Source organism: Kwoniella mangroviensis (genome assembly GCF_000507465.2).
Source record: "Kwoniella mangroviensis CBS 8507 chromosome 1 map unlocalized Ctg01, whole genome shotgun sequence".
NCBI lineage: Eukaryota > Fungi > Basidiomycota > Tremellomycetes > Tremellales > Cryptococcaceae > Kwoniella > Kwoniella mangrovensis.
Window position 1 is genome coordinate 8,367,588 of NW_027062533.1, and position 27,755 is coordinate 8,395,342.

General features: G+C 44.9%; 8 protein-coding genes across 8 annotated transcripts; 4 read left to right on the plus strand and 4 right to left on the minus strand.

The window, feature by feature from the left end:
• Positions 1-905: 905 nt before the first annotated feature.
• I203_103159 (uncharacterized protein) lies at positions 906-4,010 on the minus strand (the record flags this gene model as incomplete). Its single annotated transcript, XM_019150712.2, has 6 exons — positions 906-1,023; positions 1,131-3,058; positions 3,113-3,248; positions 3,350-3,596; positions 3,679-3,773; positions 3,880-4,010. The coding sequence occupies 6 exons, from the start codon at positions 4,008-4,010 to the stop codon at positions 906-908; spliced, it is 2,655 nt and encodes an 884-aa protein (XP_018999939.2).
• Positions 4,011-4,346: 336 nt separating this feature from the next.
• I203_103160 (uncharacterized protein) lies at positions 4,347-6,685 on the plus strand (the record flags this gene model as incomplete). The annotated part of the gene is made up of 5 exons (XM_019150711.1): positions 4,347-4,562; positions 4,622-4,768; positions 4,851-6,076; positions 6,194-6,407; positions 6,461-6,685. The coding sequence occupies 5 exons, from the start codon at positions 4,347-4,349 to the stop codon at positions 6,683-6,685; spliced, it is 2,028 nt and encodes a 675-aa protein (XP_018999938.1).
• A 196-nt stretch (positions 6,686-6,881) lies between these two features.
• On the minus strand, positions 6,882-7,692 carry I203_103161 (uncharacterized protein; the record flags this gene model as incomplete). The annotated part of the gene is made up of 2 exons (XM_019150710.1): positions 6,882-7,096; positions 7,200-7,692. 2 exons carry the CDS (start codon positions 7,690-7,692, stop codon positions 6,882-6,884), a joined length of 708 nt encoding a protein of 235 aa, XP_018999937.1.
• A 359-nt stretch (positions 7,693-8,051) lies between these two features.
• On the plus strand, positions 8,052-9,614 carry I203_103162 (uncharacterized protein; the record flags this gene model as incomplete). Its single annotated transcript, XM_019150709.1, has 3 exons — positions 8,052-8,774; positions 8,967-9,359; positions 9,474-9,614. 3 exons carry the CDS (start codon positions 8,052-8,054, stop codon positions 9,612-9,614), a joined length of 1,257 nt encoding a protein of 418 aa, XP_018999936.1.
• A 505-nt stretch (positions 9,615-10,119) lies between these two features.
• Positions 10,120-18,147, minus strand: I203_103163 (uncharacterized protein; the record flags this gene model as incomplete). The annotated part of the gene is made up of 12 exons (XM_065517244.1): positions 10,120-10,303; positions 10,369-10,657; positions 10,727-11,325; positions 11,385-11,539; positions 11,603-11,793; positions 11,875-11,952; positions 12,015-16,990; positions 17,047-17,286; positions 17,338-17,488; positions 17,556-17,787; positions 17,854-17,930; positions 18,009-18,147. 12 exons carry the CDS (start codon positions 18,145-18,147, stop codon positions 10,120-10,122), a joined length of 7,311 nt encoding a protein of 2,436 aa, XP_065374062.1.
• Positions 18,148-20,644: 2,497 nt separating this feature from the next.
• On the minus strand, positions 20,645-21,883 carry I203_103164 (uncharacterized protein; the record flags this gene model as incomplete). The annotated part of the gene is made up of 1 exon (XM_019150707.1): positions 20,645-21,883. One exon carries the CDS (start codon positions 21,881-21,883, stop codon positions 20,645-20,647), a length of 1,239 nt encoding a protein of 412 aa, XP_018999934.1.
• A 1,091-nt stretch (positions 21,884-22,974) lies between these two features.
• Positions 22,975-25,124, plus strand: I203_103165 (uncharacterized protein; the record flags this gene model as incomplete). The annotated part of the gene is made up of 10 exons (XM_019150706.1): positions 22,975-23,361; positions 23,443-23,526; positions 23,580-23,634; positions 23,702-23,745; positions 23,829-23,918; positions 24,021-24,117; positions 24,187-24,575; positions 24,640-24,660; positions 24,731-24,816; positions 24,887-25,124. The coding sequence occupies 10 exons, from the start codon at positions 22,975-22,977 to the stop codon at positions 25,122-25,124; spliced, it is 1,491 nt and encodes a 496-aa protein (XP_018999933.1).
• Positions 25,125-26,272: 1,148 nt separating this feature from the next.
• I203_103166 (uncharacterized protein) lies at positions 26,273-27,525 on the plus strand (the record flags this gene model as incomplete). The annotated part of the gene is made up of 3 exons (XM_019150705.1): positions 26,273-26,322; positions 26,398-26,593; positions 26,689-27,525. 3 exons carry the CDS (start codon positions 26,273-26,275, stop codon positions 27,523-27,525), a joined length of 1,083 nt encoding a protein of 360 aa, XP_018999932.1.
• Positions 27,526-27,755: the final 230 nt, after the last annotated feature.

A 27,755-nucleotide genomic window follows, 5' to 3' on the forward strand; every position in this document is an offset into this window, starting at 1 on the left:
TGTCATTGGTTTTCCCATACAACGGCAACGAGTTGAGGTAGTAACCCAAACAATTGATCAATCGTGGTCGCTTTCCGATTATAACGGTACTGGTTGTTCTCGTAAAAGAGCGTGTATAACGTGGTGATCTGATGTGTGCGTATGTAAGTGCTGCTATGTACTTGATACTGTTGATGATGTTGTACAGATGGTGAGTAGTAAACTCGGTTTGTCATGGGTTATGGGGGGGTTGGCAGTAAGGGATGGGATGGGATGGGATGGGATCGGCAAATGCAGATGCAAACGCAAAAGAGGTGAAAGATGGCATCCATAAGATTTGATTCCGTTGTCAATCCCGTATCCCTAAGTTATGTCCCTACAAGATAGATGAGGTAATTTAGGATGAATCCTGGATCCTGATCGACATTCACAGTAACGATATTTCACCCAAAAGGTAAGAATGCGGCATATGAAGATGAGCAAGTAGATCGACAGTTCCCAGTCCCAGTCTGGACCCATTCTTCCTTACTTGTTCATAAGCAGGGAGGTTGATATTGCTGTACTGAGAGAAGCAATACCGAACACAAGAGAGTTTTCGATTAGGATTCATTAGGTGTTCAGGGTCAAAGGTGTTTATTTTGATTCTGATGGGGGTTTGGTGGTGACTGACCAGTTAGTTACACACATCAGTTCATGTGGCGTTTGTATCAGCACATGTGCAGTGAACCAAAGAGACACATTCATAAATCTGATCGACAAGCAGATGATAAAAATCGAATACGGCGGCAGTACCTCATTCAGCCGCGGACGAAAGCAACCACATGTATATGTGTGGTATACATGTATACACGTACATATGTATACTCAGAATTTGGTCAAACAGACAACAAATAACCATGACGATCCACTACACAGATGCATCATGCTCATAATATATCGACCTCTATACCCAATTCTGTCAACCCGTTTTCATCTATAGGTTTCTTCTCATTTCTCTCGATTTGAGATAAGATATAATCCAACGAGAAAGTATTTTGATCGCTCCTGCATCCACCAACGATCATTCAGAACAAGAAAAGTCAATAAACATTTCCTCGTTCTCGTTGAATCGATAGATTGATTTGACGGAATGAGATGGGAATGGAACTTACAACTTGGCAACACTCCCTTCCAAATTCATCAAACCTCTGATCAACCCTCTGATCGTAGGTGCCAATTGACCTTTATTCTCTTTTATATGTTTCCCATGAGCTGTCAAAATAGACGATATCCATAGTAAGTCGTACTCCACATGAGGGAAACTTTCTAAATGTTTCGAAACGAAATTTAAAAAGGGTATTATATAAATTTGAGGTAATTGCCTTGAAATTAATTGTATCGATCTCAAGTCAATTTTCTCATATACCACTTGAACCAACTTATTCTCATTTAATCTCAATGCCATGATCAAGGCAATCAACCATTCTTCCTGTTGAAGTTGTTTGAGGATATTTTCAGGAGTTAGATCCAACGTCAGATCGAACGGATCAAAATTATTCAACTCGTCCAAAGTATAAATTAACAGTCCTTCTGTCGAACATGCCGCAAATGATTTTCCGGTAGTTGAGAATCTACAACAAGTCGTTTTCACTTCTCTTCTATATTTCCTTTTGGACATATCACCCTTTGTTGCTCCAGGCAGGGTTTTGTCTAGACGATCTTCCAAATCTGAATTATCGCCATCTAAATCAATCGAATCGATCGGTCCGGCAGCAGTCAATTTCCTCGAATCCAACATTTCCAAAGTCCCATCAAGACTAAGATTCTGAGAAATTTGGAATTTCTTGATCATCACTCCCTCTTGTCTATCGTATATTATAATATATTTTGATGATCCGCCAGCTAAGACGCAAGTTCCATCCGCAGTGTACGTGACAGAATTGAAATATTTCGATGCAGCGTTGTTAGCAGCTGTAAGTCGATCGTCCATCTTCCTTCCACCCGAGATATCTTTTCGTCCCTCGATGACAGATTTGATCTGACCTTCTTCGACATCTATAAACGATAATTGTCCATCCAAAGTTGACGCGCAAACTTCTTTTCCATCCGGTCTAAATGCTAATGAAGTAGCTTCACTCGATAATGTTATAGGTTCTGTGGCTCTTGATCGTCCAAATACAGACCATAACCTAATTGATCGATCCCATGATGCCGAAGCTAGTTGATCTCCTGTAGGTGAGAATGCCAATCCACATACCGGCGCTTCATGACCAGTTAATATATCTAGTAGCTTTCCAGTCTGTACGGACCACATATAGATTTCGAACGAATCTTGAGATCCTGCGCAGACCACATCTCCAGAAGGGTCGACAGCCAGTGATGAAAATTGAACAGGTGTAGGCGAAGTGAACGTTCGGAAATTCCTATAACGGACCATATCGTATGCTCTGACGGTCCCATCTAACGAAGCTGTAAATAGCACTTGTCCTTGTTTGGCGAATTCGACCGAAGAGACCGAAGCGGTATGTTCAGGGAAGGTGACAAAGCAAAAACCACTCGAAGCATTCCATATTTTCACTTTACCATCTTCACCGCCTGTAGCTATATTCTGTCCGTCGGGCGAGAACGACAGAGTGTTCATATCGTAATGATGTCCTTGTTGTTTCAAGACGTATGATTCAGATTGCCATTCCCATACTAATAATTGGCCTAATTTCGCTGCGCCAAATGCCAACCATTCACCTGAGGCTGATACAGCCACAGAGGATATTTTCTCGTTCGATATTGACAAAGTGTGAATGGAAGTGAAAGATGGCATTTCCCATAAACCGAATACACCGGTAGAGAATCCAACGATGAGTAAGGATGTTTTGGGATGGAATGTTGCGCATACGACCTTGGTTCCAGGTTGATTGAAGAAATGTCGGTTGGATATTCCCCATCGAGTATACGCTACCGTGTGCTCGAGCGCTAAATTTGCTCCTGATGCTGAAGTCGAAGGAGCATCTAAAATATCCATCTCAACATCTGAATCTTCAGCTGATACTCCTCGTTTTGCGGACCAAGCGAACACAGCTCCATCACGAGAGACGGTGTAGATCTGCGACACTGATCAGCTGGGTTACCTCACCGTTTATAAACACAGCTGACTTACCGTCTTTTCGTCTTCCGAGAAGAAAGCACTGATAACTACATCTCTGTGTCCAGCAAATTGTTTAGGCTTGAATCCTTCTAATGGGTTTAGGGTGTACAATCGAGCAGTCATATCTCGGGATGTCGTCACAAAGTATCTAAAGGTCGTCATTTGGGACTGATCAGCGCCTGCATACTGGTGACTCCACTTGTAGTCAGGAAGAGAAATGAAGGGTTGCTATGTCAAAGATATACCCACCTAGACGTCTTGCTCCAACAAACATATACCACCTCATCATGATGACCCGTATATTCCCTATGCAATTCGAACGGAGCAAATTCCCTAACAAGGTGACTAGGTGTTTTCCAGACTTGTATCTTATGTCCGTGGGTGATAGCTATGTACTTCCCATCGGGGGCGAACGATACGTGGTTGACCTTGGTTTTGAAAGAGAAATGATGGATGACGGTCCCTTTTCGAAAATGTACCAACAATGCTCGACCATCTGTCATCATATCGTTCACGTGGCATCAGCTTTAATTCCCTGTGCATTATGAAAGGATTGGTAGGGATAGTCCCGAGCCCACCTTCATCTATAGACATGAGTACATTCCCATCAGGCGACAAAGCGATGGACGATATGTTCTTTCGATTCTCAAATGGTAATGTCCTTGATTTGTTGCTAAGAATTACAAGACAGGACACGAGTCAGCCATCGTGAGGAATACAAATAAGTACCATGAGCCATGGTAGTAGTACTGAAAATCATGAACTTGTATCACACTCACTTGACCAAATCAAATACCGATACTCTATTACCCACGGGACTCAACACTGAATTACCATCAGGTGTAAAGATCACGTTGCCCTGTCTGTATACCGTCCCACACAGATTCTGAAACACGAAATTCGACTTCATCTTGATCTCTGATTCCCGCCGGTCGGTTTTGGAGTTTGAGGAGCGACCTGGTGACGAATTGGATCAATTCGGATGGATGGTGGACCTGGGATATATGGTTAGAACAGCGAAAACACTTGAATTGCAACTTTTTGAACTTTTCCAAGCGGACAGAGGGACGGAAGCAAATTTCCCGGATTAGACCTTACCTTTCCCACGCTCGCCTCATGACATCGCGACTGATCTTCCATCTTCCCCAGGTTGGAATGAGAAAACCACCGGATGTAAACAAACATCATCCATCCGCATACGCCAGTTCAGAACATTCATACGCTGTACCACCAAAGCCTGGTCAACATGGCCACAGCACATCGTCAGCCATTAGGTCCCTCAGATGCTCTCAACGTCCAGTCTCAAGTCCCAAAACACAATGATGCAGTATACCAACTGAAGAAAGCGAGATCCGAAGTACATGAGGAGAGGAGGAAAAGGGCTGAAGCTGAAGGTTCAGCTGAAGGGTGGAAGAGGGATGTGGAGATATCCAAGAAAGAGGTAGAGAGTCTGAAGAAAGATGTAAGCTGGTTAGCGGGACAATATCAGACAGTCATAACTGATATACTTCGATTTTTCAGTTAGAAAAAGCCAAAGCGAAGATATCGCGAAGGGACGAAATGATCAAATCGCTAGAGAGCAGACAAGCCAATGGACTGAGTCCGAACGCAGAGTTGGAGAGGAAATTGAGGAATCTTGTTGAGACACATCATATGTCTAAAGACAAGGTCAGTCCTGCATACTGATCTCTATATATATTCAGAAGATTGCTAGAGTATCTAACTGTTGGGTTTTCTTTGTCGATGACAGTCGCAGAAGCAGATCTCATCACTTCAAGCAGAAAACCAATCATTACAGCACACACTATCAAGACGGACTGAGGAGCTCAAGATTCTGAAAGATCAATACTCCGGCTTGGAGATAGAACACAGACAACTCACCCAGCACGTTGAATCCCTCAAACAAGCCTCGGGCGACCAGGATTCGAAGTTGAATACCAACCGAAAGGAAATACGGGAGTATGAGAATGAGAAGACAGAATGGAAGATTGAAAACCACAGATTAGAAAGACACGTATCGAGGTTAGAGGGTGAATTTGAAATCCTCAAATCGACTGTAACGAGGGGAAAACAGAGAGAGCAGAAAGTGGTTAAAAGGGAAGAAGAGTTGAGAAAGAGTAATCAAGAGTCACAACAAGTGGTAACAAGTCTGAGAGAAGAAGTGAAAGAGTTTGATGAGGTCAGAGAAGAGAATGATAGGTTGCAGAGCCTCTTGGAAGCTACAAGTATAAGCTATAGATTGCTATACCGGGGTTCAGTGACGAAAGAGAAGTATCAACAGCTGGAAGGGAAATGGGTCGAAACTTCAACGAACGCTTTGAGATGGCAAGAGAAAGCTGAAAGGCTGGAAGGGAAATTGAGTAGGAACAGAGAGATAATACGAGATCTTCAAGAACAGGTCAAAATTGCGAAAGATGAACGGAAGTTGTTAAGCTCGATGGTAAAAGATATGTTACAGGATAGACATAACCTTCGAGAAGAAATGTCTTCCTATATCAAATCGTACTCTCCTTCGGACAGCTTGATACCACTGGATCAACTACCTTTCCTTCCCGTGCTCGATATGGCAATGACGCATAATCATTTATCAACATCTCACCTCATCAACCAGCTTACTTCTCTTCGACAAGAGCATACCGACCTGCTAAAAGAGTACGAAACGACAAGGGAATCCCTCTTTTCCTCTTCGACTACACTTACGGCCTTGCAGAGGTCTTTCGCAGAGCTCAAATCGTCACATCAGGCTTTGGAGGAATCCCATACACCCTGTTCGGGATTGATAGCCAATCTCCAGCTAGATCTCAGTACCGTTCGAGATGAGGTAATACGATTGAAAGAAGAGGTCAAGATCGCCCATGAAGAGATGGATAAGTCAAAAAAGCGTTCAAGGGACGATAGAGAGGCTTTGAAGAGGGCCAATGAAGTGGTTATGAGGTCCAAGATGGCTGAAGAAGCCTTGGACGAGGAAGTTAAGCAGTGAGTGGTCCAACTTTTTTTACAATTTTTCAGCTTTTTGTCGCCCATTTGTGTAAAATTCAAACATCTCTTGCGGTGGAGCTGATACCTGACTGATACTTCTCCACATTGATACAGTCTACAAGAAGCTTACTACGAGTCTTCCAAATACGAAGAACTCTATCACGACCTAAAAGAGCAGTATGAAATACTCGAATCGCGTGAACAAGCAGCTGTGGATGAAGCTGAGAGATTGGAATTGGAGAATGCAGAATTGGTAGGACATAATAATGAAGGTCAAAAGATCAATTATGTAGAGGGAGTGAGGAGGGAGATGGTCATGATCAAGCAGGTGAGCCGGACGACCATTCACTGAGGTACAGTGTGTCTTACAGGGTTCGATAGGAACTTGCATCGACGAGACATTTATTGAACATATCGAACGATAAAATCATCAAAATGGAAAATGAAATTCAAGCTTACAAGTCGATCGATCCGATTGACTCAGGATTGAACGGAATTGGATTAGGATCATCAAGGACGAAAGTGATGAGAAGACAGCCTGAGAATGGTAGATTGACTGTTTCTAGAAGCAAACCTAGGAATGTCTCTGGACCTGTATGGAGGTGATCATCTTCTTCCTATCTCAAATAGATCTATCCTCTTTTTCGGGATATTATTACCTTATGATACATATTTTTGGTCTGTTTTGTATTCTTGTAGGATGTTGATCTTTGTATGTAATATGATGAATGATTCGATGGAATCCTTTGGACCTCTCAAGATGTATCGTTACAATGTCGTAAATTCCTGTGGATGTAGATACTTATAAATCCTTCTTATCCTTCACCATATCTGCCTTTCGGTACGATATCCTACTCCTCAAGTTGAATATCTTATATACCAACCAACCCCATCCGTACCAAATCGCTATCGGAGTGATGATCTCCACATAAGGTTGATGCGAATGTTTACCAGTGGGTAAGGTTATATAGATCGAGGTATGAGATATCAAAGGTAGATGAGCGGTCGTCAACGGATCTGATTGAGAGACATCAGTATCAGCGATTGAAAATGATAAAGTGACTTTGAATCGTGTGTGTTGGATATTGAATTGGGCAAGTCACATCGGTACCATACTTACCTATTTTGCACTTCCATTCTCCCCTCATTTCCTTAGGAAATAGCATAGCCCTTTCTCCTTCTTCAGTCGGAGCAAGATACCTCCCATGTAAAGGTATTTCCACGTTCACTTCTTTCAGTTCTCCCGGCGTCATATCTCTGCCCTGCACTATTGTAGCGTAAGCTTGAGGCGTCGATATCTCCAGATCTATAATGACTGAGTCCTTATCCTCATGATCCAATTCGAACGAAGGGCGTTCAATATCCACCTTGACTCTCCCCTTCCCTTCTGTACTACGTAGAGTATAAGAAGATATAGCCGATCCAGCAAATTTATCCTCCAGCTCATCTGGATCTAGAAACACCTCGTCTGGTAGCTTGAGCGACAATTCCGCCCGTAAGTTGCATGATGATGGTATCGAGGAGGAAGATGGGTGTTGGAGATGTAGCGTTATGGTCGGGTGGAAAGAGGGAGAGGAGGTTGACAGTGTGAGATTGAGCGGTGGGAGGGACATGTTGAGTAAATGCACAGTCTTCTAGCCTCCTTGTGGGGCTTTCACTCTGAGTATGACTATGTGAGTAAGGGACAATCGGGTGTTTTTGGCAGAGACAGAGAGAGAGGATGAATATCTTAGAGACACGAAATGATGCATCGAAATGTCAATTTGTCCTGTCAACAACCAAGCCAAATTTCCGACGGAATCTGAATCCTTTCCTTCGATATCTTGGGACCATGGAGAGATGATCATCATCTCATCTCATCTCTCATCTATCTCCATTCCTAGGATCAAATACCATCAAGAGAGTACACTTACGGCCAGTGGATTTAGGCAATCTTGAAGCTAAACGACCATAAAGAGTCGTTCACTGCACAATGTCAGATTCCGAGGACGATTTCATGTCCGATAAATACCTTATCGACCTCCCTTCTTCTTCTTCGACCAATTCCAAAAATACGAAATCATATAGTGAAAAGCGTAATATCGATCAACTCAAATCGTTGAGAAAGGGTCAAGCGAAGAACCAACTACCTCTCAAACAATTGGAAGAACAGCGGAGAAAGGAAGGTCTGTCTACCAGTCTGTTCGAACGTGATTCGAATGGAGATCAGACGAAGAACGTAGGAATGGGATTGATGCAGAACATGGGCTGGAATGTTGGTGAATCACTAGGTAAAAAACGATCCCCTCCTCCTCCTTCTTCCTCTACTACTGGTAGTAGAGGAGGCGGGGGACTGGGTAAAAGACCAAAGTTCTTACGTGGAGATGAACTTGAAGATGAAGACGAAGATGAACCCAAACGAGGAGGTATAGGTTCAACATCGATATCGCAGAATAGGACAGAACCGATTAGGATATCAATGTGGTCAGGTCGTAAGGGTTTATCAGCCAGATCACCTTCTCCGCCTCCTCTATCGAAGAACACGTCGGGGAGAGATCCAGATGCGTTGGATCCTGAGAAATTGGAGAGGTTGAATAACCAAACGGCAGGGTTCAGGGAGAGGCAGAGGGCAGAGTATGGAGAGAAAGAGAGGGAAAGGAAAGGGAGGGCGGCGAGAGAAAAATTGAGGGATTTTGATATAGAGAAGGGTGTCAAGGTGAGTTATACATCCAAATTCTTGGATCATCAATGATGGCATATTACAATTGAAAAAATGGATATTTAAGACACAAAGAGAAGATGAAACGGATTCCATTTGACCAAGAAGTCATCGGTCCCCACCATCATATCTATGTACCAAGAGAGAAGCACTTCGAGTGACAGTCAGGCTGACTTGTATCGATCACAGTTCCACCCCCTCCACATCCTCCCTTTCTCACCACTCACCACGGTCCCCCGACCCCTACTCAAACTTATCTATCCTTCTCAAGTATTCTCACCATCTCCTTCGCCTCCGCCCAATCGGGGCGGTGTAGAGGGCTACGAGAAAGAGAGTAATCTCAGTGCAGCCGAGAAGTTAAGAGATCAAATGAGGAAGGATATGTTATCGACCTTGAAATCAGATGATGATGATGAGGATGACGAAGGTGTGATAAGATTCGGAGTAATGGATGATTCCGAACCAGGACAGGAACGAGGCAAGAAATTGCCCACTCAGAAGTTGAATGAGAACGAGGATGAGTATAAGGGTGTCAGTTGGGAAGAACATGTGAATGGAGCAAAGAGAGTATTGAGTATGGATGTGAGTGATAAGGTGTCTTCCAAAGAAATTACTGTCAAACAGTCAATTGCGATCCCAAAAATCTACCTTATCTTTTGTCTGAGATAACCATCAGCTGATATTATCATACTCCAGCCATCGACCTACCTCCAATTCGTGGTCGATCAACTCCGTACCGAACACATATTCTGCTTTTGGTGTTCATACAAATACAGTTCGTTCGAGGAGATGGATGCACCAGGTGGGTGTCCAGGTGAAGAAGAGGATGATCATTAGAGAGTCAACTTCGAAATCGTTGTAAGAATAACGTATCAAATGTATCATCCAAATTTTCAATCAACAATTTAATGTCCATATACCATATCCATAAAAATGCATTGTCATCCATTCGTATCCTACCTAACCTAACAAATTGGTGTATATATAAGGAGATATCATAATCTGAATCTTAATCTACGTTAAAACAAAAAAAAAATGATAAAGGGGGGAAAAGGAGATTTTCACGTCTTTCTTCATATATCAATCAGTTTCATCCAGTACATGAAAATATCCATTTGAGAATTGACTTGACTTGGCTTGACCATATATGAAAGTTTAGAAGTTGTAAAGGCGGAAAGGCGGTAAAACAAATGTGTAATATGAAAAAAGGAAATTGTCCGTGGATCCATTGATTGCGTTTGATAGTGTTTTCTTTCTTTCGTTTCGTGAACTGTGTTTGATGAATTGCGGGAGTTTTGAGGGGGTATGAATGATAATTGATCTTGTTCTCTTCCTCCCTCTTCTAAGGTTTACTCAACTGTTCTCTTCTGAAGAAGAACGCGTACCCTATGACAATGACGATCTGACAAACGAGACACAACCAGAATTCCCAATGTACGAATGGGTTATTCTGTCCTGTACTGATGTCCCAGATGGCCAAATTGGGGAAAACGTTTCCTGGACCGACCTTGTCAGGTGCAGTTCCTCTACAACACATCAAACAAGCAAAATCAGCGTTTGATCACTCGCCTTTTATAGTTCAGATACTCACCTAGCAAGCATGACAATGCAAGAACCTAATAATTGAGCACCGGCAAGAGTCGCACAGACGTGCAATCTCGACAAAGTCTGAAGTAAGATCATACCGAGACCTACACCTTGGATCGCATCTAAAACACCCAACCACAGCCAGAGGCAGGTACCGATGTATGGTCCAGCTACACCACCCCATGGGACATAGAGACCCATACCAGATGTACCCCACCACATTTGACACCATCTTGGGCATCCCAGACCGATCGCAAAGACAGGTAAGAGCCATGAATGGACTTTGGAGTATTCTACCAAAACAAAATCATGATGTTCATCAGCAAGATGTTAAGCTGAGTGAAGAAGGGAAAATCACTTACTAATGAGAATACCCATGAACAAACCCCAGATACCGATGAAGAAAATGACGATCATGATGACCACAGCCCATCGAGCGACATCCGAAGCGTTCCAGAGGTATTGCCAGTTTCTACCGTATGGTCCAGATAACCAGTAATTCCTCAAAATCTCCGAGACCAAGAACCAAATGACCAGTTTCCTTCGGAACAGAGTCTTGAAGAAGTTGGGCACATAGGGTGGGATCTGTCTGTAATATTCTGGCATACCCGCCCACATGAGGTAGGCGAAGATGGCAGAGATCACAGCGAGAGGCCAAGTGATGTAAAGGATGATTCGAGAAGGGACGTATTCGGTAGGATCGGTACCGTTAAGTGTGTAACCCCAGTACCATAATGCGGAGACCCAGATTTGCTGTAAACCTTGGACAATACAGGCTCGAGTAACCCAGACTTCTGTAGCTGCACCAGCCTCTTCACCGAAGTTAAGACCGAAGAAGAGGAAACCTGCTGAAGATGCGATAGCGTAGAACCATGTGGCGACTCGGGTTATAGTGATTCGAGGGCCGAGTAGAGCACCGTGGAGGGATGGAAGACCGATGAGGAAGAAGGCGACAGCGAAGCTATAAGGGATGTCAACGAGACTTCTCGAATGTCAGTATGAGAGAACCCGTGGACTCACGTTGCCCAAGGAAGACTCAAACACCAGACCGATGGCTTCATCCTGAACAGAGTGTACCAAGCCAAAGTAGAGACCACGAAGATTGAACAGATGATGTACAAGTCGACTGCTTTCTGTACGTTGGATCCACCAAGTAAACTCAACTGGAAGGATGTCTAATTGGACGTGATCATTATCAGCCCTGTTCCAATCATCGAATGGGACGCGAAACCACTCACAGCAGATAACAATTGACCAAGGGAGATGATGATAGAATACAATGGCCATCCAGCGATTTGTCTACCCATAAAGATTTGAAGTCTGGTCATGTGAGCATCGGAAGGTCCAGGATCATCGTACATGTCTCCACCATTTCCACCATAGTGATCCATGTGATCGTCATGGCCATGTCCAGAGTTCGAGTATGGGGCTATTGAGGAATCACGACGATTATCTAAAAGCGTCAGGGAGTCAAGCCTAAACTTCATCTAAAATTACAAGTTCAACTTACACTCAGGTCTGAATCCATCGATCATACTTGGTGCTCTCGATTGGATGAATGAGTCTCTTGAAGATCGCAATGACATAGCTAAGCGAGTGAAACGATGTGTCAGTTGACAGGTGTTATACGTGGCAGAGAATCCCACTTACCAGATATCTTTTCCTTCTTGATTTCATCGAAGAAAGCCTTTTCACTCTTGATCAGGAATTTCTCAATACACAAATCACCCTTGGAGTTATCGGCAGATAAATCTCTTAGTTTCTGTACGAAACTTTGAGCGACTTCACCATCTGAGTCAGTGAAAGTCTCCATAGCCTTGTTGAGTGGTGAAGAACCCTTCTCATCGACAATGGAAGAGATAGAATCAAAAGAGGATACACGAGAGTGGACTGTGAACGGTCGTGAAGGTGTACCAGCGTCCATGGACTGTCGATTATCGAAGTATGGATCAGGAGCGTTTCTGCCACCGTTGTTCCGGGCAAATTGTTTGTTCGCAGCAGCCAAGAAATTGTCGTAAGATTGAGCAGCAGATTGACCACCTCGTGCAGATGTAGCAGAGCCGACCACAGTAGTATCACCGTGATCTGAACTGCCTTGTGAGGAAGGCGCATCTTCGTCATCGTAACCGTAGAATTTAGGTTTGCCACCTCGAGACGCTCGTTTATCTTCGTAGTACAGAGGAGAAGCGTTGGGATCTTCATCGTAGAATGATTCAGCTGATTGTCTGTTGGCATTCTTGTCAAATCTCTTGTGATAGTTTGCACCACCCGCACCGAGTAAACCGTTGTTTGACCCAGCCATAGGAGTGTTGGGATCGAAGTAACCTGGGTTATCGCCACCAGTCAAAGGAGAGTGACCTGGCATGGGAGAGTTGGGAGCGGTAGAATCGGGAGTGGCCGATCGACCCCATTCACCTCTTGCGAGCGAGGTTACAGAGCCATTATCACCTTGAGCGTAGAAACCGTTGACGGATGCGTCGACAAGATCGTAACCCCAAGCTTGTTCACCGGCAAGTTGACGAGAAGTTGAGATACTTCGCTTTTGGAAGTCTTCCAATCGTTGCCGCCATTCGACTACAGGGAAACGTTGGACGGCAGATCGAGCTCTGAGAATGGCACGCTCGTCTTCAGTTGACTTCAAAGCGAGTTTGATCGTCTTGGTCAATTGAGAAAGCATATGCGCAGTCGCATTAGATTCGACAGGGAACCACCAACCAGGCATAAGACCAAGACCACCAAGACGTGAACCGACACCCAAAGCACCTTTTCGACCGAACTCGACAGCTACCAAACCGAAGGGCTCATCTCGAGATGGGATAAGAGCGAAATCGGCACCACTGAACAGATATGGAGGAAGCGAGGTGAATTCGGGTTTGGAGAAGACTCGATCTGGGTACATCTCCATGAGTCGAGCAAGTTTTTCAGCAGCAAATCGACCATATAAATCAATGACGGGGCCGACACAGATTAGTTGAATCTTGGGCTTCTTCTCGAGCAAACTGGGCATGACATCGGCAATAAGATCGACACCCTTTTGTTTGGACCATCGACCGACGAACACGAATAGATCAGAGTTGGGATCTTGCTTGATACCTGCCCATTCCTGAGCTTGTCTCTTGAGTTCGGGACGTTTGGATTCAGCTTCGGTATCAATCTGGATCTTGTCTACGGCGAGAGGTTGTTCGTCGAGAGCAGCAATATCGGTAGGATCGGGGTTGGGCAACGAGTCGATGTTTCGCAGGGTCCAGAGAGCAGGGTATCGAGCCCAGGATCGTTTACCATACTTATCAGATACACCAGCTACACCGACCGATTTCTGGTGGTGAGAGATGAAACTGGCAGCGGCGTGAAGCAAGTTGAAGGTGTTACCGAATTGGACGTATTTACTGCAAACTTCTTTAGGAATGTTGAAAGCGGCACAAACTTCTTTCATTTCATCTTTAGTTCGGAGAGGCCATAAACCTTGGAATTCGGCGTTGTGCAATGACAGACAGGTAGGAACGATTTTAGGAAGCAAGTAGAGAGGAGCCAGAGCACCGTGATAATCGTTGATATGGTAGATATCGATAATGGGGTATCGTCGAATGGTCTCGGCAATAGCTTGGTTCCAGGTAGAGTAGAAGATAGCGGAAGACAAGTCGTCCATTCGTTGAGGGTACGGATCAGCTTTAGTTTGAGCTCTGAAAACGGGGGAATCAAGGATAACGTAGGTAATGTTGTCAAGTTGGTGAGTTTCAACTTCGATAAGGTACGGTTCACCAAAGATGATGACTTCGATAGGTTCAGCGTATTCTCCTTGAGGATATTCGAGGTCTTGAACTTTAGGTACAACCCAGATCAAATCGACATCACTCATGGCTTTACCCATGAGAGTGGACATCACACCAAGACCACCAATTTTGACCTTGAGTTTCCAATCGATAATTTCGTATTCCAGAGTGGCGATGAGCACTTTTCGTCGTTTGTTTTGGTCTTCTGGCCAACCGATAATCTTGTGAGGAGCCTTGGAGCTCTTCTCGTTGAGAGCCACGATACCGCCTTTCTCGTTGAGATCCCCTTTCTTTTCACCGTGGCCACCGACGATAGGGAAGTACGAGGTCTCTTTAGCGCCTTTGTTCGGTTTGAGACCCCACTTGTTAACCTTGATAGAGTAGAAAGAGTATCTGAAAGCAAGAGCAGCACCGAAAGCAGTGACCGCTGGAATAATGAGAAGGAGGGCGAAAGCCACAGTTGTGACGGTCTCAGTACCGATAGGTTCGGTACTCCATTCACCAGTCTTGTCGTTAACGAAGAGATTCCAAGCGAGATGAGGTGCAGGAGGGACGGACATGTTGAGGTAGTTGGCGGTTTGCGAATTGGGAGGGAATCGATCGATAACACCATCGCCGTCGACGTCACCGTAGAAGTAATCATCGTAGGACCAGATGTTGAGTTGAATGTATGATGGCCAAGCAGCCATCATAGGCATCCGCCAAGTGTGATCACTTTGAAGTGTGAGATGAGCGGAAGCACCGAGATCATAACCCCAAGTATTGAAAGAACCTCTTGCCAGGATTTGAGGGTAATATCTTCGGTAATTCTCCTTCCAATTAGCATCGGCATGCACTTGATGATTGGAAGAACCGGCGAAAGAACTGTAGTATTGCACAATAACGTGATCACCATCCCACCAAATGTCTTTACTAGTGAACATGGTGGCATTGAGGGTACTGGTAGTCTCGTAGTCTTGCCATGCAGACCAAGTTTGTCCGAAATCGGCGGAATATCGGAATTTGTCTGCACCGGGAGCAGAGTGGTTCAGAGAGTAGGTGTCTCCAGAGACAGAGAAGAGGGTACTACTGTAATCAGCCTGTTCGGGGTAGACCATAGGGTTTTCAGTGCTACCGACACGCACAAGGAAATGTGCAGTAGAACCAGTGGAGAGACCGTTCTCTTGAGTTGAGACATTACCAACGGTGATTTTATATATACCATCCACAGCGTTCTCGATTTGGCCAGTCCATCTCCATGACCCGGGGGCCACTGATACGAGAGAGGGAGCTTCTTGGTCCTCATCAGCTATAGTAGCACAAGTACCCTGGGACAGACCCGGGGTCGCTGTATTTCCTCCAATGGATTGTGTCAAAGACATAGCGTTCCTCAGACTGTCACAGTTCATCTCCGTGTCAAATTCGATGCTGATGTCAAGATTACCTCCGTTGGTCGACGCAGCTCGGTAATCGTGACCAGGTGAGAACTTGGTCAACGACGGTGGAGGCTGTTTCCATTGAGCGATCGGAACGAGAGCCTTGTATTCGAATGGCTGAAGGGTGATTTCTGGCAAACAACCTCTCCAAGGAGCCTCGTCGTTGGCGTAGAAAGGATCGAGGGAGTCTTGGAGATTATAAGTCTCAAATGGATAAAGCAGGTTTCTCACTGTGTTACCGGATTGATAAGGTGATGAGATCCAGCCGTCTGATTTACAGTCGAATGAATATTTCTTGGTGTAATTTTCGTTGGTATAGATCAGCCAAACTGCTTGGTCGAGAGTACCATTGGTGCCAAATGCGCCATGCCCTTCTTGTTCGGCCAAAGGTGCACGGGTGACAGTCCACATACCGAGCTCAGTCTGCGTCTGATTCGAACCGGGAAGCTGAATGAAGTTGGTCCAATTTCCTCGAGTTACTAAACCGAAACCATCCTGCAACGAAGGGAATTCGGAACGTAGCCAGAACATGTTCCTGATACCTCGGAAAGGTTCGGCGGTGGCGTCAAAGTGATCGAGGGAGTTCCAATCGTCTTCACAACCAGTCAAGACTTTATCGTAAGGCATATTGTAGTACTGAGTGGAACCGAGCTTGTAACAACCGTGACGCTTCCAAGCTTGATTGGACACCATCGATTGACGACCATACAGATAGTTGGCAGCAGAGTTATCGAGCAGGTAGAACCCTTGTTCTTCACCGTACCAACCGAGAGGTATACCTGGCATCAACAAGTTGTTGACAAACTGCCCGAGTTGTTGTCTCTCTGTACCATTCGTAAGACCAGGCCATCGGAAAACATCTTGGTTTCCTGTTCCGTACATGTGTCTAGGATCGAATTCGTTTGTTTGGGAGTTGAGGAATTCGTTGGATAATACCATTGTGTTCCAAGCGGTGACGAAATTGACATCAACATCGTAGGCTACTTGCAAGTTACCGTCCATTCCCAAGAATCGACAGAGAGATCGATAGATGGAATAGTGGAAAGCGGCCGAATCGATAGCGATTTGACCCTGATCTCGCAAGAAGTATTGCGATTGATCCTGGGTCATGTTCACGGCGGAGTCGAAGTTAGGAGGCAAGTTGTTTGCTCTTCCTCGACCGATGTAGACAGCACCAAAAGAGTTACCACCGGTGATTTCACCAGGAATGAAGAAATTGTTCTTTCCTACAGCAGCAGCACACTCTTTCGTGTGGTTTGACCAAGAAGCAAGAGCGTCTACGGTGACCTGAGTGGCTTTGTCGATACGAATACCGTCCACATCAAGGGCTTGAATGGTCAGACAACTGAAAACCTTGATCTTGTCCATGGTTTGAGGACGCCATTCTCGAAGTCGATCTTGTACGGAAGCGAACTTTGCAAGTTGTCGTTGCCAATCAGGGCTGAGGGGAAGAGTGAGCTGGAGCAAAATGATGAAAAACGTCGCAATCGCACTCACAACACACCGAAAGCTTCCATATCTCCGTATTGATCAAAGTCACTGTCGTAACAACCAGTTTTTCCAGGGTCATAGATGGAGCCATCGTCTTCATAGAAAGTGGGGTATGTACATGAATCGTTGTAGTTGTTGGTGAACTTGAAATCGGGGTATTCTTGGAAGCCCCATGGAGCGTAATCCGGCAACTTCCATTGAGCCTTGTGCTCATCAAGCGAGAAGGGCGTCGACACGTTGAGGTAACTAAGGAGGAAGATGAGCAAATGTGTTGGGTGTCCTGAGATCCGAACTCACCCTTCAAATCCGACTAAATCACCCATAGTACCGACAGTGAAATCTAAGATGATGTACATTCCCCTTGCGTGCATTTTATCGATGAGTTTGACCCAATCATCGAGTGTACCATAATGAGGATCCAATAGGGAGAAATCGATAGCCGAATAACCTACCAATTATCAAGTCAACCATTGCTGCTGGGAAGATCGGGATGCACGGAGTGTAAATTTGCTCACCGTCCGCTTGCCAAGGCATGTTTAGGAAATTGGTACCAGCGATATAGATCGCCTTATAACCCATTGCCTGTAAATAGTCTAGACCACGATCGTCCATTAACCCTGAAGCATCACCTCCTGATCTCAATTGAGTTTCTTTGATGTCATATTCGTACTTGAGGCCGAAGAAATCGTTGTTATCAGGTGCACCATCAATCCATTTATCAAGAAGAAGCGTGTATGTTGGTAACGACTGATCATAGCGAAATCGCAATCAGTATGCTACAAATGAAATAATCGGTAGAACGGCGATACTCACACGCCAATTCTCCGGGGAAGGTGTGTATGTTTTGTTCGATCGAGTGGTTGTATACTGCAGTACATCGTCACCGGCATCTAAACGAGAGGAGACAGTCCTGATATTAGCACAGCAGTAACGTTAACTTCATGATCGATACGAAAAGTCAAATATACCTTGGTTCTTATTCAGATTCCATGGATCCAGCGTTTCATTATACGGCAGACCGGTCACATACAATGCGGTGGCCAGGAGTGTGAGTAGCAATGGGAGGGGTGATATTGACGAGCGTCGTGATGAAGATGAAGAGAACATGATGGGCGTGAACTAAGCGGAGTATGTCGAGTCGTGAAAATTCGTGATTATCGGTTACAATTGATATTTAGGGGGGGAATTCCCCTTTGGGAGGGTGGGGTGGTTGTGGGACTCGCTTGAAACCTACTTGGCTCGATGAGTAGCAGTGACGAGAAGATGGAAAGAAGAGTGTGATGGACGATCCAAGCGGTAGGTATAGGATCCCGATTGAAAAATTGTAAGCTGAACGCGCTTCGAGCGAGTTGAATCTTTCTTTCTCCCTTTCCGTGTTGAATATCTCACTCCTCGTTCAATGGCGAATAGCAGATGGTGACGATGATGATGATGATGGAGCGACAGAAAGGAATTAGATGGAATATGAAGAGGTGAAATAAGTATGGTGGTATAAATTAGTGTAGGATATGAATAGGATGGATGTCTCGTCTGTTGGGATGTTACTCCTGCAGTGTCGCGCCCGGGCAGTCGGTATCAGAAGCAAATCACAGGTGTAATACAAAACACAAAGTCTAATACAAGAGGGATCGTAATCAGGATTAGAAATCGGAGTTGTAGTGTAATCAAGCTACCAATTGTGAGTGTGGCGGGGCGGAGTAAATCAACGGAAAGAATCTCAGTGGGAACGCGCTCCCTCTCTCTCTTTTGTTTCTCTTTTTACCCTGCCTCAACTGTCTCTCCTGTGATGCCCTGCTTTGGGATTTTGTCATGGCCTACCCTGAATTCTCATCCACTCTTCTAATTTTCACAATACACGGTACATTTCGGTGCTTCTACCGTCCAAGAAGCCCACAAGGTTAAGGCTAAGCCTGGACGCGTACTTATCGTACAGGATCATGATGACGGACGAGGCTGGACAGAAGAATTTAGGCAAGGCGATGCATAAGTAGAAGTCCCACCAATTAAAGCATGATGATTCCGGTGTTCTTATGAAAATTGAGCCATGAATAGTGAAAATGCGCGGCACCATTCTTTCGTTGAATGATCAGCATGTTGTATCTGCAGTGCTATCATGCACACGGGTGAACATGCAAAGATCTGCACACACAAACAGATCTAATCGCAATTATCCACTTTGGGTATGTACTCTGACCAACGACAACCGGATGCAGCAAGTCTCGCCTTGGTTCGGAAGTACGTTGCTGTCTTCTATTAACATACGTACTGTTTGGTACGAATTGTGAAACGGCCTGAGATCTTGCTTGAAACGTCTGACTTGGATGATGCGTACACTTGCGGAATCTGGTTGGTCGGTGCTATCGGTGATGCATATACGTAATTGGGTCAATGCGATTAGTGGCACTCGAAGGAGTGACATAGTACAGCATTCAACAGTGATAGCTTGGCTCCCTTCCGTCACAGCTCGTGTCCTGAAACTCTGGATTTGATGTCTGAATCTTGCAGTGTCTAACAAGATCATTACAGCTCTGCCGCTTGACGTCCTGTGTTCTATCTTCGTCGACATACGAAAACGATCACGGTGAAAAAAGACCAGTGGATGAAGAGGAGCGTCCAAGCCACATCAGAGAGCGAGTTTGAATTACTGGTTCATTGAGACCAGGACAGATATACAGTCGGGACAATATCGTCGAGATTGGTACGACTAGACAACCGACAAAACAGGTGTTTCAACGGCTATGACGCCTCATGTCCCCCCGAGTGTCATAGCAACGGGGTGTCCCAGCCAAGGCAACCTTCTCTCGCATAGTCAGCACCCCAGACCATCTTAGTTGTGCAAAACAAACAATTTACAATGAATTTGAATAGGAACGGCGCATTGAACAGCAGAGGGCTTGGTTTGGACTAAAGAACAGATTTGGAGAGGGTTTTACCCAATCTCCTCGTGGAGCAGCAATACTGTCAACCGACCGTCCCAATACGTCAAAGCCGCTTAGCTCACGAGACTGATAGAACCAGACCTTGACAGGCTCCTTTCAATCTTGACTTGCTCAAAGTATCTACCACAAACTTTGAAATCTTGGACAAAGTGGCTGGAACAATTTGCGCATACGAGGATTACTTTGATCCGAGTGGGTATTGAAAGAGGTCCCACTACCATTGATGCCACTTGAATGTAGAAAGGCGCTCATTCTTAACCTCCAACCTCGCCTGGCTGATCTATCAATCCGCTGGCGAGGCAAGTCATATATATGTTGAGTTAGCTTCAGGTGAGTCGTCACCAGCAGCTACAAATATCGAGCAATCAATGTACTCCGATTTAGTAATATGTGCGCGAAATAAGGCAGTGAGTACTCGTCCGCCTATGATAATTGATGCTTTCCTCCCCTGGGCAACAACGCATATCCGCACCAAGCTGAAGAACAAATAGAGTAAGATTTTTTTAGATCTTTCAGCCAAGGCGGGCAGCTATCGTGAAGCCTCGTGTTGCGATCTGCTTCGTAGATATCACCATTATAGTAAGAACAAGCCCAAAACCTTTTCATAAAACGAAGTCTCAATGCAACATGCATGATGCTACGTATGATGTACTTATAACCTCTACCTACACTTTCACCTTCTCCGCTTCTCCAGTAGACCCAGCTAATCCCTCTACATCATGTACCAGCCCCTTCAGCTCCGCAACCGCATGGTTCCACGCATCTTCTCTAGCCTCTTCTATACGTTGTCTCTTGGCTGACATCGGGTATCCATACCTGACTTGTTTAGGTACTTTACCATATACCGGTGCTCCTCCTTCTACGCCTCTTTGGTTGACATACACATTATTTATGAATTCGTTCTCTTCGAGAGACCATTTACTTCTAAACATATTGATTCCGACTAAATCATCTACCACCAGGTTATTCTCACTCAGATACTCTCTTAGATCGACATTTTCTCTCGAGCTCACAGACGAGAATGACTGTGATTGTGTTTGTCGGAATAGTAAGAATACATATCGATGATTTGGTGTACCTTGTTCCGGAGCTGGTGATTCCCATCCCAACACCTCTTTCCCTACAGCTGTATCTGCCAGGTTGACCTCGCCGGAGAGAACCGATAAGGGGATATCTCGTTTGAGGAAATGTACTCGCTGTTGGAACGAGTGAGTCTCATGAGATGGAGAGTCCGGATCAATCACCAGTAACGTATGTAATGCCTCGGGATTCGGCTGTGTGGTAGTAGGTAAAGAGGGATGATGGAATAGCTGGGAATGAATGATAGGTGGATTGGAGAATAGAGAAGAAAGTTGGATCGATCCAGGTTCTATCACTTGGTTGAGAGTAATAGTAAGAGGCGAAGTAGGCGGTAAAGTAGGTAATAGATCGGGAACGACATTCATCTGCAATAACCTCTGCATAAGTAAATCCAAACCACCTTGTTTCTTCCACTTCTCTTCACTCAACCACCTGAAGATCATCTGACCCATCTGACCTTTCCCGCCTGTCTCTCTGAATGATCTTCGGATAGCCGGATCATTACTGTAAGCTTCTACTTCCAATTGATCGATCCTCTGCAACAAATCCGGGTCGGGATTGTTCGCATCTAATTTCGAACGTTGTTTGTCAAGTTTGGACAGTGTCGTAGATTGATGATAAGAGAGGTAAGATAAAGCTGCGTCGTATGCTGGTGATGTTCCAGCTGGAAGAGCTGGTTGCCAAGATGACGAAGATGAGGAAGAGGATGAGGCGGTAGGGGTCGATGTGGATGTAGATGCAGCTCGAGATGCGATGGGGGCGAGGGTCTGCCGTGAGCTTCCCGCTCGGGCTAGCAAGCGCGTAGCTGCGTGTCTAGTGGACATGATCGTGTGGATGTGACGTTGGTGAAAGTGTTCAAAGACCACTTGAGAACTTTACGACAGCAACATTTTGACTTTGAACATTTCACCAGACCTCCAACCTCCAACCTCCATCTCGATTAAATTGCCGATGACTTTTCGTAATTCCGTAAATGTGGCATCTCACTCAACCAGCTTACTCCAAGATTGGCTGTGTCTATTTTTTCAATTCTTTGAAGCATACTGCCGCAGAGAGTGAATCTGAACGTGAGCGCTGGAATGCATGAATCCAGACATGTGTGCACAGTGAAAGGGCATGTCAACAATCTCACTACTCCAATGGGCATGAAAGGTTACTGCAGATGGTTGTCTACAGTGCTATCGACCTGAAGACAATATATACCTGAACTCTTCAGTATTCAGCGCAACGCCTTCTCCCTCACGTCGTCTGAAGATCAAAAACTCTGTGAAAAAGCTTCACCTTCCCGCAACCTTTCACATGGTCGCCGAGGGAGTCCTTCCTGTGCCTTGTGTGAGAGAGGTTGACCATGTGTTGAGTACAGTTTTCCCCCTTTGAAACACCTCTTTCGGTAATTCTGTTGCTCAGATCAGGAACATGAGCACGCCCCTAAAGGAATAGATACCGGTACTAATTTCTTGTTTTGATGATCCATCAAGGAAAGGGAGTAGGAAAATTGACACTTACCATTTGCGGGACCTGGATACTTTACCACAATTTCGTGGGCGTGAGTGACTTGTACAATCGAACACTGAACACTTGAACCTGGACTAAGAATACTCGTAGTGGTTCGAAGGTTGGTTGTTCGCGTCCGGTCCATATAGAGTTAAATTAGACAATTGGTCAAAATCCAATAGGAAATCTGCTTTACCTTGTACATACATAGATCAGCAGCACGCCTTACCGTACTTGGTTCCAACGTGTCTCGTCAACTCTCGTAAACATGTATAATTGATAGTTGGACAGAGAGATCAACGCGACCCCACAATTCCCATTCATCCCGGCTCCTCTCTCTCCATTCCTTCCTGTTCATCAAAGGATATAAAACATAGAAAATATAGATTTAGATCTTCTCAGTCAAGTGGCCCAGATCAAAATGGCAGGGACGATAACCATAACGATATCCCGGTCGATTCGGAACCTCTTTCTTCTGATATTCGCGACTGTCCTCCTTATAACATTCTATCGATCAGCAACATCCACCTCTGGTTCACTGTCAACATCGTATCTTCTACCTTCCTCATGGCAGAATCCATCATCATCATCCGGAGGGGACATACCAGAAGAGATAGCGAATTTGATACCTGCCGAGAGGGAGCTGGCATTGAAACAGCATGAATATGCCAATAATATGCAGCCGTATTTCCCTCCAAATCCTCATTGGGGAGGAGGTAGGGAGGATTATAAATTTCACTCGGATGTGGAATTGAGGAAATTGGCTGTTTGTACTGCTACCAACACCTGCAGGGAAAATCAGACGAACGTGAGTATTGTCTGTCTACCTTTTCTTGCTCATGAGCTTGCAGTTGAAGCTGATTATGGCATCTCATCCAATCCAATCTAGGTGATCATTTTGGGATACATACACGCACATTTCCATATATATGAAGGATACATGGGAGGTGAAGGTATATGGACACGTTCATTGGTAAGTTTTCCGATTGTTATGAAGAGAGCCCAACATGCTGATGATCGGACTAGGTCGACACTCTCGAAAAGTGGGGGTACACGATACTACATGCTAGAGATGATTGGCGTGAGTAAAGCAATGTCACATATCCCAAATACCGACAACAACTCGCTGACTGATGGTAAATCGATAGCCTACATGCACTATCTCCACAATCAGATACCTGACATGGTCAAGGTGGGTCATATGGGGTCATATGTATCGGATATGACAGCGAGAGATGTGTTTATTTTTGTGACTGACATGTCACTTGACATCAGGCTATTATCGCTTGGAGGACTGGTCAGTACGGGACTTTCGACGATCAGGTGAAAACCCATGGACGAGGGAATGGTATACCCGCTTGGAAGGTGAGTTATCCATTCATTCACGAGACACAGCCTTTTGATAAAGGAGAGCAAGGAAAATGTCATTGCCCCAATATGACGAATGCTGACAAATTGATTACACAGTTCTTTGTCTACAACTACTTCCCAGATCACTACACTTCAACCGTAGGTGACGCCTGGAACGTGCACTCGGAATTTGGTTATTCGAAGAAACCTCGAAGTGAGTCAACTGTCTCAGCTCCTCTATCGTCAAAACAACGAGGACTAATTATCATTCGTTGTTCATCAGATTTCACATTTATTCCATACGTGGTAGAGCCTGCTACAACGCCACCATACACTCCAGCTATCACACGTCCATACCAAGTATACATCCTAGCCAAGTACGTGAGGTATTTTTACCCGGGTGCTCAACCAGCATGGGAAGATCGGGGAATTTTCCTAAGAGCGAAGAACATTTTGGAGAAAGAATTCCCAGGTTTCGAATTCGTCGTCGGATGTAAAGATGATCGAAATGCCGCTCAACAGAAGGAGATTCCCATGGAGGTACCTGCAGGAGTCAGGAATCTAGGTCAGATGGATAGATTGGAATTTGAGAGACAGTTGGCAAACTCAAGAGCTATGTTGGGTATCGGTTGGCCTACTATCTCGCCTAGTCCTCATGTCGCTTTGAGTCTGGTGAGTGAAATTTACAACATCATTTCGAGTGGTCACACTGATTGACACTTTTTCGGATATCCAGGGCATACCATTCATCAATCCTGTGAGTTCTTTGTCACTCGAGTTAAAACACAATGCGATGGGATGAGGCTGATCTTTGTGTACAATCGTAGTACTCGATGAATCCCGGGAGTAGAAAGGACGATCCTGAATCATGGGCTCAAAGTCAACATCACACTTTGAAAGTATTACCTCCGCCGTAAGTGCTCCGCCTTTCTGCTGAACTTCGATTCGCAGATCTATCAGTTGATACCTCATTTTGATTGTAGACACATATATAATGTCTTGCGTAATAACGAAACTGAATTCGTCGATGCCATTCGACAAGCCCTTTTGCATCCCATCGAACCATTCATCCTACCGATAATGACCAGAGAATACCACGAGAAACAAATCTCCGAATGGTTACATACCGATTGGAGGTCAAAGGCAGAAGCGATTCTAGAAGATAGGAAAAAAGGTATAGAAACTCAGAATGGCAAAGAGGTGAAATTGTTTGAACTTTAATGACGAATTACAAACAACGATTGGTCCATCGACAACAAATAGATAGAGATGATTGCACACACATACATATTTGGGTATTATTTTTGCTTGTAAGAGATTGTTCATTTTTCATATTTTGCATGGCTTCATGAATAGATTTTCCCGGATATACATATATATAAATATATATATATATATATCGTCATTTGTCAGAGGTGCTTCGAACGATCTCCAGGTAGATGACACTTAGGAAGGGTGGTTATAGATTGAAGGTAGATATACCTGATCTGAAATATACTTGACATAGATTATCTCGAATACTGATCCGGGGATATCCTCTACATAGATTAGGCTGCTTTGCAACCAGCTTACCTAATTTGCAGTCAATCTCATACTCGCTGAGGATTTGGCATCCATGTCACATCAGCATCTACCTGTAAATAGGCATTCTATGATCAAGTTGCTTGCGCTATATGGACATCACTGCTCCTCGCATGGACATACAGGAGGACTGCCTCGGCCGGCTCAAGCGATGTTATACCACCCCAAAAGGTAGGTTCATCCGTCGCTATCGGACAAGGTGAACGGTCTAAACCAATATCCCTCAGAGCCTGGATTTCAGTGATGCTGATCGGACCATTCAAGAGACAAACCTTCCTGCTCGACGAGGAGAACGGCAGAGGCAGTGACCTTTTTGTTGGAGCGGAATTTGATGGTACCTAAAACAGGGTCTCAGTCGTATAGGTGGTCAGTACGTTACATTGTGGTGAAGCTACAATTCTGTGGAGACAGCTGTTCGAGTCAGCTCTGGGACACTATCTTTTTTTTTTCTCCGATCAAACCCTTCAGTCCACACAACTTCCCTTTCCCCACCCTCCTTTCTCCCTTGCGATTTTTTGCCACCGCTGATTGCGCCACCCTTAGCACTGATGAGATGAGATTAGCAAAGCCAGTGTGAGTGTCTCGGCACTGTGTATCCTTCTTCTTCTTCTTCTTCTGTGTTCCTTGAATCTTCTGTTTCTGGTCACCATCAGATCAATCATATCAACGTCATCACCATCAGTAACAGCTCTCTGCTTTCAGCTCATTTGATTTAACCTTTCTTTATCGAAAGATAAAACCCCCTAATTGGCAAGACGCCCGACCTATCAAAGATTATATAGCCTATCATGAGTCACTCAACCAAGAGTATCAATATCAATCGAAATCTTTGCCCCGCGTGAGTCCCCCTCTCCCTGCTTCTCCTCCCCAACCTTCACATAAGCTGATCTAGGAAGATTTGATCCAATTTTAGCGGTGCTTTGGGAAACGCTGGCGCAGGGGCTTGTTCGATATCTTCTCCCTTACTTTTCTCTGCAACTCATAACCCTAACCCACCTTTGGCCATAGCTAGGGCAGGTGGACAAGGTGGACAGATCTACGTTTACGCCGAAGATCCGGAGAACCCCTCGACTTCCTACGCTTCTTTCGCTGGCGGAGGCCGGCAGTGGGTTTGAAGAAGGCAGGAGGAGGACACTGGCTGTGGGTCATTTGTATACATCACCGAGTAGAGCATAAGGACTGATGAACAATCGTTAATTTATAGGGCCCCGAAGCCAGCGAGTCGTCAGAGACTATGAGAGAATCTTTGACGTCCTACCTGCATGACCCTCTCTCACAACAACCTGGACGATCTGTCCAGGTCGACCCTCTTACACCTCCCTCATCATTCACCCCCTCCGTCGATATACCCATATCAACAACAACGCCTCGTCACATCCAATCGACCTCCCTTCCCCTTACACCCGTATCATCCTCTTCACTCGGTGACAGTAACACCTCTCCACCTCAACCTTTCAAATCCAACCTACCATCTACTCAAACTAGAACTTCCCGCCCTGATAAGCGAGAGAGACAAATCATCTCCTTGATCTCATCAATCTTTCCAACCCATTTCCAAACCATATCCAACCTGTCAATAACATTAGAAATAGTCACTCCGCCATCCAATGTTCTCAAGGGATTCATCGTCGATACAGCTAAAAACGGTAGGACCGTCTTCGTACACATGGAACCTAATTCCACCAATGAAGGGGCTCTCCGTCCAGAAACATTATCACCTAACTTCTCTCAAGTTCTCAGACCTCACGATCCATTATTATCCATCTCTCCCCCGAAACTATCCGGTGGAGTTGGAGGAGGGATGTATGGTATGGATATCAGAGAATCTTTAACTGCCTTATTGGATTTATCGTCAGATGCCTTAGAAGCGAATAACCTAGTTTTAGTGTTAGGTCGACAAGAGGCCGAACAAGATGTTTTGGCTGAAACATTACATTCTTTAATGTATGTCGGTGGCCAAGTATTGAAATCGCCCTCGAAGACTCTGGGTGGATGGGAATGGGATATCAGAAAATGGGTTCTAGTGGGAATGGAACTGTAATCATACATTCTTTTTTTTCTGGTAGTTCGACATACTATACGCAAATCATGTCCTCAACGGGCTTTATCCTTTCAAGATCGCTTTGATCACTTCAGTTTCTCTTATCGGGTTTTATTTTTCTCATTTCCTGGTTCTTAGGATTGTTTCTTTCGCATTTCTTTCTCTCTATCTCTTTACATGATATGATTCTTCTCCAGTCTAGTCCAGTCGTCGTGATAAGTTGTAAATTA